Source organism: Strongylocentrotus purpuratus, unplaced genomic scaffold (assembly GCF_000002235.5).
Source record: "Strongylocentrotus purpuratus isolate Spur 01 unplaced genomic scaffold, Spur_5.0 spur5_scaffold_6, whole genome shotgun sequence".
Taxonomy (NCBI): domain Eukaryota; kingdom Metazoa; phylum Echinodermata; class Echinoidea; order Camarodonta; family Strongylocentrotidae; genus Strongylocentrotus; species Strongylocentrotus purpuratus.
Genome location: NW_022145612.1, coordinates 42,832,850 through 42,846,599, shown reverse-complemented (window position 1 = coordinate 42,846,599; position 13,750 = coordinate 42,832,850). Strand labels below are relative to the sequence as shown.

General features: G+C 38.3%; 1 protein-coding gene across 1 annotated transcript in view; it reads right to left on the bottom strand.

Moving 5' to 3' along the window:
- The window catches only part of LOC581958 (sodium- and chloride-dependent GABA transporter 1), an 84,885-nt gene continuing 71,135 nt past the window's right edge, over positions 1–13,750 (bottom strand). The window contains exon 13 of the mRNA XM_031000016.1: positions 1–6,533. Coding sequence (XP_030855876.1) covers positions 6,384–6,533 — 150 coding nt within the window. The 3' untranslated portion in view covers positions 1–6,383. The remainder of the gene's footprint in view (positions 6,534–13,750) is intronic.

Sequence of the window (13,750 nt, the reverse complement as noted above, 5' to 3'; positions counted from 1 at the left end):
TCTCTCTCTCTCTCTCTCATTTCTTTTCTCTATATACTTCGTTCTCTTTTGTTGAGGGCTTCCTTTTTTCCTTAGTACTACTATTACGTGCATCATCCATTTTCATCTTAAAACCACTCATTATTGTTTCTTTCGCGCGTTCCCTGAACAACAGGGGGCATTCAATATTATACGATATTATGTAAGCAATATTTAATTAATTCTGCGATCATTATAGCGATAGGAAGCTGAGATAATTTGAAATCGACTGATTGATTCGACGTATGGTTTCTTTCTTTTCGAAATAGGGGAGTCGGAAATCAAAGCTTATCATGAGATTTGTGTACCGGCTCACGGGTATAATGTGAATGAAATGTTAAAAGAGCCTCGTGTTGTGGATTACCGGCCTAGACTTGAGTACTGAAAATGCCATTTTACTTTAAAGTAGGCCTACACGTACGTTTGAATCGTTCATCAGGTATTCCTGACTATTATGAGCTATCAGCAGAGTGCGAGTACCTTGATGGGGTCGCGTCGCGGATCCCAGGGCCAACCCTATTGCTGATACCTGCTGTAACAATTCTGTTTCCGATTTTCTCTGATCTTCTATTAATAGACGACAATCCACACATGCGACCTTCAATATTAGCAACATCTTTTGTTTATTAAACAATGGACATTCTCATAAGCGACTTGACAATACGTCATACTTCTCTTCAATGAAAATATTGCGGTTTTCTGGCGATGTATTGGACAAGGCTTGTCCCTATATGTTATATTGCGCGCTGTTCGCATAGCCATGAATTCATTTCACCGCAGGTCCAATGTGGGCCAAAGCGCCTCTTTTTTAAATTCAAGGGGTTGGACTCCGCTGTAATCAGTCACGGTGCCAGGAATCGTAACAGTCTTGAGGACTCCCGGATTAATATAAATGATCTTGATTTATAGCATTTATTTCCTGTGCATAAATCATACTTGCAAGCAAAAAACTTAGTTGATATCCTTTCTCTCTCATTTACTCACACTTGTACCCCCATCCCCATACATACACACATACCCACACCCACATACACACTTTCTCCCTCTCTCTCTATTCTATATAATATGTCTGTTTTCCCCTCTGACTTTCATCCCCTCTACTCTCTCCATTTCTTTTCAATAACAGCCACATCTCTCGATCTGTATTTGCCTGTCCATCTCAATCGCTCACACTTCTCTTACCCTGCTCACGTTCCTGTTTTGTATTGTTTAGGTAAACAGTTATCAAAAATAGAATGAATTTGACATACTTTGCTTATTATAAACATCAAACTAGACCCTGTCATTTCAGCACTTTACCTGTTTACCATGAAATAAGAGAAGAAGCATGGTACAACTGCCCCCCCCCCCCCATCACGTCTATCTACAAAAGGAGAAGTCAACTTGGGAATCAGATCACATATTGCTCTCTGCTAAGGAGCGACAACAAAACATCAAAACAGGACCAAGTAAACATCATATTCGGCGTTTCTTTACTTCTGTTATGATGCAGCATGTATAGTCCAGAAAGCATGCTTGTACATATTTGACCGCATTTTTGTTTTGAGTTGATTTTCGAAGGAGACATTATTATCAAGAAGACAAGTGTCACGCTTGACCCTATTTTATATTACGTTTTTGACGCTCTCACTTTGACGTATCTCATCGTTTGTATCCTCCTGTTATACATTTACCCCGTTTTGGGTTTTTTTGTTCCTAAGATGAAAAATACCCCTTCGCATCACCTCTGTCCTTTTCTCTATCCATCCTCTTTGCTTCCGTAGTCCCCTACCATCCATCTCACTATCGAACGCCCCCTCACATCACTCTCTCCCTCTCTCTCTCTCTCTCTCTCTCTCTCTCTTTCCTCCAGTTTCCCCAAATCAAAACATGATGTTTACATTTATTACCATTTAATATTCACAAGCCCTTCGATCAATTATTACTCGCCTTATTGAATCTCATCATCTGATGACACACAATCGCCATGGTTGCCATGCAACTATATAGGAACATCTTATTCTTACCAGAACATATGTCTTCATCACTAACACGACATTCGCTATGTCCATAGAAGAAAAAAAGTCAATTGTTGTATAGTTTTCATCCCGTTCGATCCGGAAAAGAGCTATTGTGAACAGTTTAAAACGGAAGATGGTGACACTTGTCTGGTAGCCCACTTGACCTTTTATAGGTCTGTTCATGCGTGTGTAGGACACTTCATCACCCACACAAGGAGGTAGATCAATTTGCTTGTTGAAGATACCGTCTGGTGGGTCATACCGATACACAGCGACACCACAGGTTTCCCTCTTTCTGCTTTCACACTTTCATTCACCCTCCCTCCCCCTTTCCTCACGCATTCCCAACGTTCTGTTCTTCCATATTGATTCCTTAGTATCTTAAACACGTTGTTAATTAATCTATCCCACCGGTATGAACGGTGATGTCCGCTCATCCTACCTCTAATTCATCCCGTGAATTCCCTCGCATTTTCCCCCTAGTTTATCTACCTTCCTCACTACTAATTTTCAACAAACGGAAACCAATCAAACAAAGCTATAATGTTGCATTTTGTTAATTTTTCATGATATTTCTTCCCAAAAAAGAGCAAGTAAGGAAACAAAATGAGTATATTTCTTTTAATCAACTTTCTGCTAACGTCAGCCGGAGTTATAGCGATCTAGCCCAGATGTGAATCAACTTGCTGTCAGGCGCCTGATACGCCACTTGACACGTGGATAATATGCAAGATTTATTTCGCGCCATAGGCCAATCATCGAAATTTTGAAGTACCATCCAGCGCTCAGTTTCCACTCACTCTTTCTCCCTCGTCTATCGCCAACTTCCCGTTCTCCTATTCTATATCTTGCAAAATAATAAACATCATTGTCGTTTCTGTTTGGTTGTCGTTATTTTGTCCAATGACACTTCCATTTTTTGTCTTGTAGTTATCTTTTATTTTCCCCTCCCTCTTATAACCATCCATTTTTCTTTCCTCTCTCTCTCTCTTAAATCATCTCTCTATCTCTTCTTCTTCTTCTTTTTTGTAAGGGGGAAGGGTCTATCTGCCTGTTTGTTTATGCCTACCTCTCTCCTTCTCTTTTCAAGCCTTTTCACCAGCTCTCTTTCTCTCTCTCTCTCTCTCTCTATCGCTTTCTTCCTCTTTTTTTTCTTTAATACTCCCTTTTCTCTTCCCTCTCTTTCTCTCTTCTCCCGCTCTTTATCTCTTTCTTCTTATTTGTCTTTCTCGGTTCCTATATATCCCTAACCCTCCCTTGGTATGCTGGCTGAGGTTTATCTGAAACACGACCGGTGACGTCAAGCAGAAGCCTAGTTTGACATGTTTGAGGGTTCCATCATTTCATAGATCGTAAATAAATCATGAAGACAAAGTAGTCACACATGAAACATCATAAATATGCAATTGCATCTCCGCGAAGTTGTTTACTATCAAAATGACCAAAGTAGGTTAACACTTTCTATAGCATAACTTGAATCTTGTTTACAATCAGTTACAATTTTGTTTTGTTTTTTGTGTATGCATGATAATGCCCGAAAAAAATTCTATTATCAATCTTAGACTTTTCAAAAAATTACACCTCTGCAGATTTAAACCCGTTCATGCCATTATGCCACGTGACAACAAGAACTTACGCAGTTATCTAATGCATGTGCCTTCACATATCCGTATAGGTTAAGAAGTCAACGGTTTTTGGTTGCCTCCGGTGGGCAGAAAACACTGTGAAATAGCTCTGTATTCAAATGAATTCAAAATGTTCGGAACTATCAGCTCCCCAGTGAACGCGGTTATTCCCTGACTGTCGAACTCTGAGGGAACGAGGATGGTTTCGATCCGACGGACAGGCGACTTAAAATAGCGGGAAAATAAAGGGTCGGAAAATGTGATGCAGCGGGTAGTGTTATCGGCTAATCGGTATGCGCGATCACGTCTGTTCGATACCTTGACTGAGGTACGTTACCACTGTCTGTCTAAAAAAGAGACAAGAAGAGACAAGACAAACATGCAGGCACGGCAAGGCAAACAGAGCTTCTTTTGATGTGATTTAGGGTCTCCTTTCTAAATGAAACAGGAATCAATGAGCCCCAAAATATGTTTGCATATTAATTGGAGACGACCGTTGACGACGACTATCTGACTTGATATCAAGTCAATTCTTGACATAAACCTAGCAAAATATATATATATTCCATACATTAATGTTAGATTTAATGTAGATAACATTTATAAACTTTGAATTCTTTGTGGGGGTAATCTTCGTGATAAAGAAATGCAACCATGAAGTTCGAAAATGAACAATAATTACTGACGACACGGCGGGCGTTCGTTTGACGCGGGAAAAACACCTTAAAAAAATATAAAGTCCCTTAAAAAATATATCACGTGGGAGATTAAAGACGTATTATCTCGCTTGCTATGAATAATTTGGTATTAATACTCCCACACATCCAAACTGAGAATTCTCTTATTCTATTTTTGAAGAAAACATGCTCATGCCTTTGATTGCCTTTGAAATTGTCTTACGTCATGTCGGGCTGATGATGCTTTAGATGCCTCTTTTGATCTTAGAGGCACCAACAGATCCTTTTGAGGCACCACCAGGGCTCCTTTGGATGCCTTGTCGCCTAGAGCTCAATAATCACCCCAGCTGGGACTCAAGGGGTACTACCTCTGCCCCCTTACAGACCTACACTCCATGCCTCTCGGTCTATTATGACGGAGAAAAGAGAATCCCTCCTGGTCATGTGTGTGGGTGCGTGAGGGAGGGAGGGAGGGCGCGCGTGTGTTTGTGTGTGTAGGAAAGAGTGGGAGAAGAGTCGGGGGATGGCGAGCAGTCAACAAACATTTTTTTGTAAAATCTATGTTCGATTTATATATTTGGTCTCTCTCTCTCTCTCTATGGCTCTCACTTTCATCGATCCATCTGTCTAAAATATTACAGTGATCTTATAACAGAAATCCGCCATTGCCAACAATTCTGAAAAATCTGAAAGATAAGGGTCGTCCCTCCACAGACATACTCCCAACAATGTTACTGCACTTCGAAGGAAATACGAGAACGATAAGCCTTCAGCGATTGACAGTCTTTGCAGGTGCAGTATCAACTCAGCCAAAAAAAAATCAAAGACATATTATACAAGACAGGTGATGCTTTGTAACTTGATCTTCATCAAGAAATGCCTTGCAGCCTTCGAACATCAATTAGTAATAATAAGTCAGCAAAGTCTTCTTTATTTGACCTGTAACTGACTAAATTAATCTTTCATTAGAGGCTGTGAAATAGCAATTTCAAATTCATCTAATTCTATCTGAGTTGATGATTTATTGATGTCCGATTTTTGTTTACAATACTCGCAAAAGAAAATAGACTGAAAAATTCATCATAAATTTGCGATTTTCAATATCTAATTTTTGTTATAGCATCGACAGCGATTGCTTGTGTATCGAAATTTGAGTTTTCTTTCATGATTGTTCTGGCTTATTTCCTTGTGTTTCATCCTTTTCCCTTTCTGACACTTACAGCTTTTTAAACGATTACCTTGTTTCAACTTGCATTCATGTGTTAGGAGACCTGATGCTATTTACACATCCATATAACTGAATACTTGGAATGTCTTTATCCTTTGCTACATGCTGATGCGATAAAGAAATAAACGTTCAGAGCGTGTAATATGTTATGCATATCCAAAAGACAAAGAATTTTACCACAGCAAAAGAAAAATCACTTATATGGGGTCAAGCAAACTCTATGCCTAGTCATAGGGTATCAGCAACAAAAAGGGAATGAAATCCTTAATGTTTTACATGGTCAAGATATTCAAAATATATAGAGTTATAAGAGATAACTTCTTCAGTAATTCTTGTCTTATTGTGGTTTTTCTATCATATCATACTGAACGGTTCCACTAATTTTGACTCATAATTTTACATATCAAGCTACACACCGCAATTCATTTTAACTCTTTAAGTATCTCATTATGTCAGTAATTGCATTGCTAATCATGCTAATAAAGAGCCATCTGAAAAAAGAAAAAATGCAAAAATGCAATCCTATCCCATAAAGCAAATCGATTTTCAAAATTCTAGAAATGAAATGATTAAATTGGCTGTATTTAGTCAAGTTCATGCGTTTAAATATCGTGACGTCCAAACTCTCTGAAATAATTTGTCCGTTCTACAAGCCTTTTCCATCTTTATTATCGTGTGTATATTTTGTTAGAGATACTTATCTAATAATGCATGATTATCATAATCAGATACTTGTGGGTTTTTACACGGTTTAAACAATAATTGATCGATTTTTATCTTACAAACCGCCATCATGTTAACTACCGATGACCGGTGTCTCTATAGCCCCACTCATTCAAACCTGAGTGGGTCTGACTTCCCCAGCAATGGCGTTGGCATAGGAAGGAGGAGGGTAGGACTGGTAGGGATACTGGTGCTGGGGTACAGCTATGCCCCTCTCGTAATCCCTCTCCGTCCAACGAGGGGCGATGCACTTCTGGAAACGCTGCAGATGAAAAGGACGAAAACGGGTAAAACTGGGTAACAATATGTGACTTTTATTATCCATCTAATCCACTTATTCATGGAAATCAGTATGCAATCACACCCCACCAAATGGTTTCCAAAGATGTCCTTTCTTATTCGTCATTGTTAAGTTATAAATGTATGTCTCTTGTCGGAATAATTCACGGATATATTGAATAAAAAAATATGTCCTAACCCGATGCTCAAGGTGATCATGTTATTAAATGCAAATTTGATTTAGGGGATACCATAATCTTAGCATGAACAAAAATATTGATAAAATGTAAGTTCAAAATTTATGAAAAATCTTTAAAAGTAGAAGTAGGCCTATCTATTTCACACAAAAAAAATCGAAACAAATTATGTGCATAAAGATACGCATTCCACCTTTAAAAACATATCTTCATACATAGCATCATTTTGAGACCGAGGTTCATGTTTTCCACGTGATGAAGCAATTCATCACACAAGATATTTATTGTAGACACGATTTCTGATTTGTTACGCGCTCGGTGCCTCTTTTGTCGCTTTCAAGATCTGATTCCAGTGTAATCCATCTCATGATGTATATGTCACTACATTTACATCGACCCATCAGTATGCACCGATACAAACCATCCAAAGACAACATAAAACAGTGGGTACGTTTATGTTACGTTAAGTTCGCTGTGTGCGCGGCTACATATCTCAGATATTGATTTATGGCTGAAGATGGGCCCATGGGGGGTCTTGTGATGGTGTATGAATATAAATCAAACACTGGTGCGTTTGTAATGTATTGATTCCAAGTGCATGCGTTGCAAATAATCTTCCATGCCGATTGGATTACATCTTACATAATTCATGTTTTGCTCTGCCAGCCACCGAGGGACGAATCTCTTTATGAAGACGTTTTTAAAGATGGCATCCTTGTGAACGATTCAAAGAGTTGTTCACATCGTGCTTTTATGTCATCACATATTGGTACCGTAAGTATGTACTCTCGACCGATGTAAATGGAATGGATACATATTAAGAGTATTTTACAGTACGGGCTAGAGATTCGAGTGAGCATGACTGTAATGTTCGTTGACATCACAAACCATGTATTTGGTTTGCATTATTACATTGCCTCCATTCGTTCACAACTTAAACCAAAAAACTTACAGTACTTAATGTCTTTTTTAGTCAGTAATTTCTTTAATCATTACTTATCTTTGAGAGATAACAAGTTAATCGGAGACCACGGGGCCCTCGCTCTCTTTAGACCCCTTATATGTGTTCACGTTTTTATCATAAGAAATATGTTATTTTCTAAAATTACAGGCGTTACCATTGGAACCGCAATGTTTAAGCATAATCATGATGTAGAATCTCATGGGTAGCTGAAAATTGATAAATTTCCCGCTTAATTATATATTTTTCGGTTGTTTGATGAGAAAAACATGTAATTTTAAAGAAAATTCTTAGTTACCATACCAACGGCCAAAGACGTCATTTAGAAAATGGCAATTGGTATATTCGAATTTAGCACCACAAAATAGGGGAAACAGCACATAAAATCTAATAATACAGAAATGTTGAAAATTACATGGTTAATCTGTCTTCTCGGCGTCTTAAATAGGACGGTTGTCATGCCAACAGTGACGACGGTATTCCTTTAACAGGTTCTTAATCAGTTAATAACTTTTGATTTCCATTAGCACACCTGTGCCGAACACCTCTACTTTTTAATTAAAGACATCAAATACGTAAAATCTAGGTAAGAAAAATATCTTCACTTTCTTTGTTCACTTTCTTACGTTGAAAACTTGAAGCCGCAAAGTCTCTAATGCCTAAAAACTTGATATCAATAACAAGTTACAAGCTTTTTATAAGCTACTGTTATAAGCTACTGAAATCAAGGCATCTGTTTGGCTGAGAACAAATTTATCATAGAAATTAAGCATTTGTTATAGATAAAAAGTTTTATGAAACGGGCCCCAGGATCGTTGGGGAGTATTCTAAACACGATGCATGGAATTTAGAGCCACGACAAATACCACTGGCTTGTTCAATCTTAAAACAATTCCATTCCCTCCCGGGTGGAGAGTGTCAAATGTTTATCGATGTTTTGCAAAGGACGTTAAGGCCAAGATTCAAAATGGGACCAAGTGATCTCAAGGCTGGTGACATATCCCCTCGACAAGGACCAAAATACATCACTATCTCAAAAGCAAAGTACTTGGTGATTCATAGTGTGCACTAGGGTGCAGACCCTCATTTTTAAATGGCAATTCATGTCTTGCATTTTCAAAATTAAAGGATATGAATACAATCAGAAAATAATCCCTGGATCAAAGCATCTATTTTCACATGTTCAATGGAAGGACTGTTAATCTAACGCAGTCCCTGTTTCTAATCTTTAATCCTTAATCAATAAGACATCTTCCCGCCTCGCTCAGTACAACAAAAAGTCAACCATCAGCAGTCGCGAGTCGCGTGACTATAATGTGAATAAAATGTTAACATTTTAAACGCATCGTATTAAGTTGTGTTATAAATGTGGGTGTATACGATATCGTTCACGTGATACATGTTGTCTTACATCTGTGACTGGTTTATGAGGTATTCCAATTCTGACACCCGTTTAACTCCTATTTTCACGGTAGCTAGGTCTTTTATTTACGCCATACTTAAGACTGAAGTATTGGGAATCATCTTTATTTGACCTATTTACATGCCGATACCGTGAGTCCACACTTGTTTAGGCGACGCGGGCTGACGGGGGCTGATGAATAATGGAGGATACATCTATCATCAATGTGTCCCGATGGAGAAAGTGTTCCATCAATGTTCTGTATAGTTTGGCAGCATGTGAATTGACGATCCCTATATAGAGAACCCGTGAAAGCAGCTTGATCTTCAAACACACATTTCGAAGGATACGCTAAATGAGTGGACCCGCATTTTTCTATAAGTCTTCTGGTGCTATCTGAAATAATCGTTTGGTTCTCTCTGACTATTTGGGAAGCCTAAAGAAGCCACCAAAATCTTGCATGTAAGGTTAAAAGAAGTGGCAGTATGTCCCAGTACTTATGAATACAGTAGAATCAAAAGAAAATTTAATTGGCAACAGAGACACTTCAATAATCAATTATTTTCCATTAACATGTTTCCTCTTCGTACTTATTTGAGAGCATTTATTTACTCTTGAAACATAACTCTTCTGTGATAAAATCAGTGTACATGTAAAATACAACAGCTCATAGCAGAAACGCTCGTTTATCTAGTATATAAAATAACCACAGTCCTTGAGAGATAAAAATGCTCTCTCTCGTATTAATATCTATATAATATTTCAACATCATATTATTGCAAAGGCTTTTAAAGATTTTTGTTTTCCCTCCTCAGGAAAATAAGCGACCGTGAAGGAAGTAGGCGTCCACATCTTCTGTAGATTTCAGTGTTTTGCCAGATAAATCATCTAGCTAATCTATGTTGCTTCATACATTTCCCTTATCGACCCGAAAGCAGCATGACTTGAATAACTACAGAACCAGTGCATGAGTTTGATAAACCACCCTTCGAAGCCTGGAAAAACTAATGAAAACATCCAAGTCACCGCCTAGGTCTCTTTTCTCTGCAGGTCAGTGTTTGTTAATGATGCATGAAGTCTGTGACTTGAGGGGTCGAGAGGACCAGTTATACAGATATCTTGTTACACGTACGCATGCCCAGTGGGCTTTTGGTGCTATGGCCCCGTTACATTTGAGATGATATCGAACGCAAGTGGTGGTCAAGACGAAATCGTTTTGACAAGGGGGTCCACATTTCATCAGGATTTCAAATGCTACAGTTAGGTTTTATTTAAAAAGAGCTTGTATGTCAGTTTTCCAGTAAAAGGGCTAATGTTGTCTTTCAAACACTTTAACCGTAATGAAGAAAGGTATAACTATTTCTACTTGTTAAAACATTTTAGGGAACTTTTCCTTCACCAAAAATGCTATGAATTCAAAGTCGGCAATCCCTTTAAGTTGAGGGACTCAGACTGTACCCACTATTCATGATGTTCATCAAGGGCTTCGTGTTTGATTCGCCCCCATGATACCATGTCTTCAATGCCGGCCATGCTCTCCTCATCACGTCGTCATCGACTCCGTCTCGTATTTCATGACGTCAAATTCATACGATGAAGAGGGATCGAACTCCTTGAGATGGGCCTGAGATATGTTCAATGCCGTAAAGATGGAACAGGGTTGCAAAAACAGCGATGGGGAGGGGCTAATAGTGTGTCTCTGGACGGAATAACCTTTCGCATCGACATGAACACAATTATAACTTGGTGGTTTTGATGACATTGAAAGTTTCTTTATATCCCTCTCTAGTGTGAGATTGTAATTAGGAACTTCTACTATAAACAAGGCTCTACGGCAAATGCCCTTGTACTATTACCTCCCGGACAACGACGACCCCCCAGCCACCACCCACCCCCCCCCCCCCCAAAAAAAAAAAAAAAAAATTGCCCTGTGCAAGACAGGTTTGTGTCCCAGTTTTTTGAATAAAAAATATAAAAGATTCGCAGTTTCTAGATGTGGAATATTTTAAACTGATAAATATTTAACTTTATTTTTTTGGCGGGAGATTATACATTTACCTTTAAAAGGACAACAAACAATTTAGTTCAGCCTTTTCCTTCCTCTCCCGCGTTTGTCAAGTTCCCAATGGCCACCACACGTACGCCGTTCAATTTGTGTTCAATTGCGATGGGAAAATGAGGTTATTTTTGGTCTGATAAATGCGTTCGCAAATGAGATCCTTTCAATCCAGTTCCAAATTGAATTTTGATAAATTGAGAGTTATAGAATTCTAAGCTGAATACATTGATCAATTTAGAGTAATGAGACAAGGATATTGGCAGCGAACATTCCTGATTGTTGACCGCAGATTGTTGAACTACAATGTATACCCATGCAGCGCATTGGAAGCATGTTCACTCTGGCTATATGCCGGTCGTGTTTGCACTGATATTTATGTTGTAATCTGTAACACACGGTTTTGCTGCCCATAAAGTGCGCATGTTTGAAAGAGGTAATTAATCAAACGTGGCATCTGGTGGTGGTGGTGGTGGTGGTGGTGGTTATTTTACCTGACTGCTAAGAAAGCATAAATGCTTGTTTGTAAGCAACCAGACTGCCGACGGCTTTAAGTCCTCACCCGTACCGTATAGATAGCACTTTTTTTTAGCAGGATTTCGTCTATTGTAACGTGTATAAAGTATGTCTGTATTTCAAAATAAAGATTTTTTTTTTTTTTAAATCACCGTGTTTTTTTTGCACGACGTGACAGATAGCACTATGTAGACAGCGAAAAGAAAAAAGTGGGTTTAAGTTCAACAGTCAATCAATTTTATAGACAAGATGTTTTTCTCTGTTACAAGTATTCAATAGACTCTTTTTCCCCCCAAATCCATCAACTTCAAAATGTTCCCCATCAGTAGTAGAAGCATCATTAACATAATCACAATGAAGTGACAAAAATCTAATAAATCGATAAATAAGTGCCATGAAAGAATAAGGAAGAACTTTTTATATACCATATTTATATCTGTTATACATATCCCAATCCCAAGATATAATTATTTCTCTCTATGGCCTTGATCTCAAGTCTCAGCTGGCAGGTGACTGATTTGATGATTAGATCTACGCATAAGCAAATAAAGGTCATTATTTACCCTTTTTTTTTTTTTAAACTATCGAGACGAATACTGGGATCATGCTCATGAGAGTTATGTAATCATTATTCACCGACGGTAGATTCTCTGGTACACAGGTGAAAGTATTCTTCTAAAGAGGGCTAACAAGAGGTTTTAAATGAAGCACCTCCATCACTTTGTCAGGGGGGCAGTGATTATTCTAAAATGCACTAATCAGTGAGACGTTTCCATGTGTCAAAAATCATTTCGATGGGTATTGGGGGTCATTTGTATCCAAGTTACCTACGAACTGGAAGGTGTTTCAAGAAACTTGTCATCAGTGACAATTACACTTTTTGTTACAAGCTACTGATAGCCTTGCTTCTGATTGGTTATCAGCAGATTTGTCACTGGTTTTTGTCATTTGACATTGAAAAAGGCTTTGTGAAACACCCCCAGGACTAACCCCAATTATACCTCATTAACACAATGCACCAGACAAGCTATATCAACTAAGATGAAAGGGTACCAACTGAGCATCAATTATTGAATGTTCTCAGGCATTCGTAGCCTGTGACATTTCCGTTCCGTATATAAGCACCCCGCCTCCCCCCCCCCCCCACCCCACCCCAACATCGTGCACTCGTGACCATGACTCCTTACGATGCATACATCTTTTCATCGAAAAAAATATATATTCTCAGTTAGTCGACGCTTATCATTATTTTGCAATAGGTATGCATTCAAGAGAGATACGAGGAAATGGAAGTATATTCCGGTTCGACAAAATAAAATGGAACCTTTCATTATTGAAGCATGAACTAAAACTAAAACAGTAATACTGCAAAAACGATAGAAGCATTTCGGAAAAGCATTACCAACCAAATACTCGTTTAATCCCTGCTTTCATGAGCTGGTACACAACGTCACCTTTTGATTTCAAGTGAAGTGAGCGATATATATTAATCGTTACCATGCCAACAAACAAGACGTAACAAGCCCCCAACGACCAATCAGATATTTATACAACCACCACAACGCAACAAAGACATCAACACAATCTCGGCTGTTTTTCTTTGAATTTGATGAGACTTGATGCCGGAATGATGGATTTGATATTATTTTATTTATGACCCTCCATGATCTTAACAAGTCCCAATGAATAAACAATGAAACGAATAATGAACTTATCCCAGGGCAGTTCTTTACAAGCAGAGGCACTTATGGGCATATTCTTCAATGTACCCATAGGGGTTTAGCGATACAAGGCCCTTGACAAGGCGCAAAAGATGTCTTCGTCAAGAAAATTGCTTTCGAGATAATGGTTTCATTACCACTTATCATAGAGAAGAAGAAAAAATATGAATTGCTTTCGAGATAATCGTGTCATTACCACTTATCACTGATAGAGAAGAAGAAAAAAAATATAAAGGAGAGTATTCTTGAAAATAATGATCTACACAAAAAAACAAAATTCTGGACAATTATTTTTTTTTAAATTGTGTTATTGAAAAACTGTCCATTCCTTGACAAGGCGCACAAAA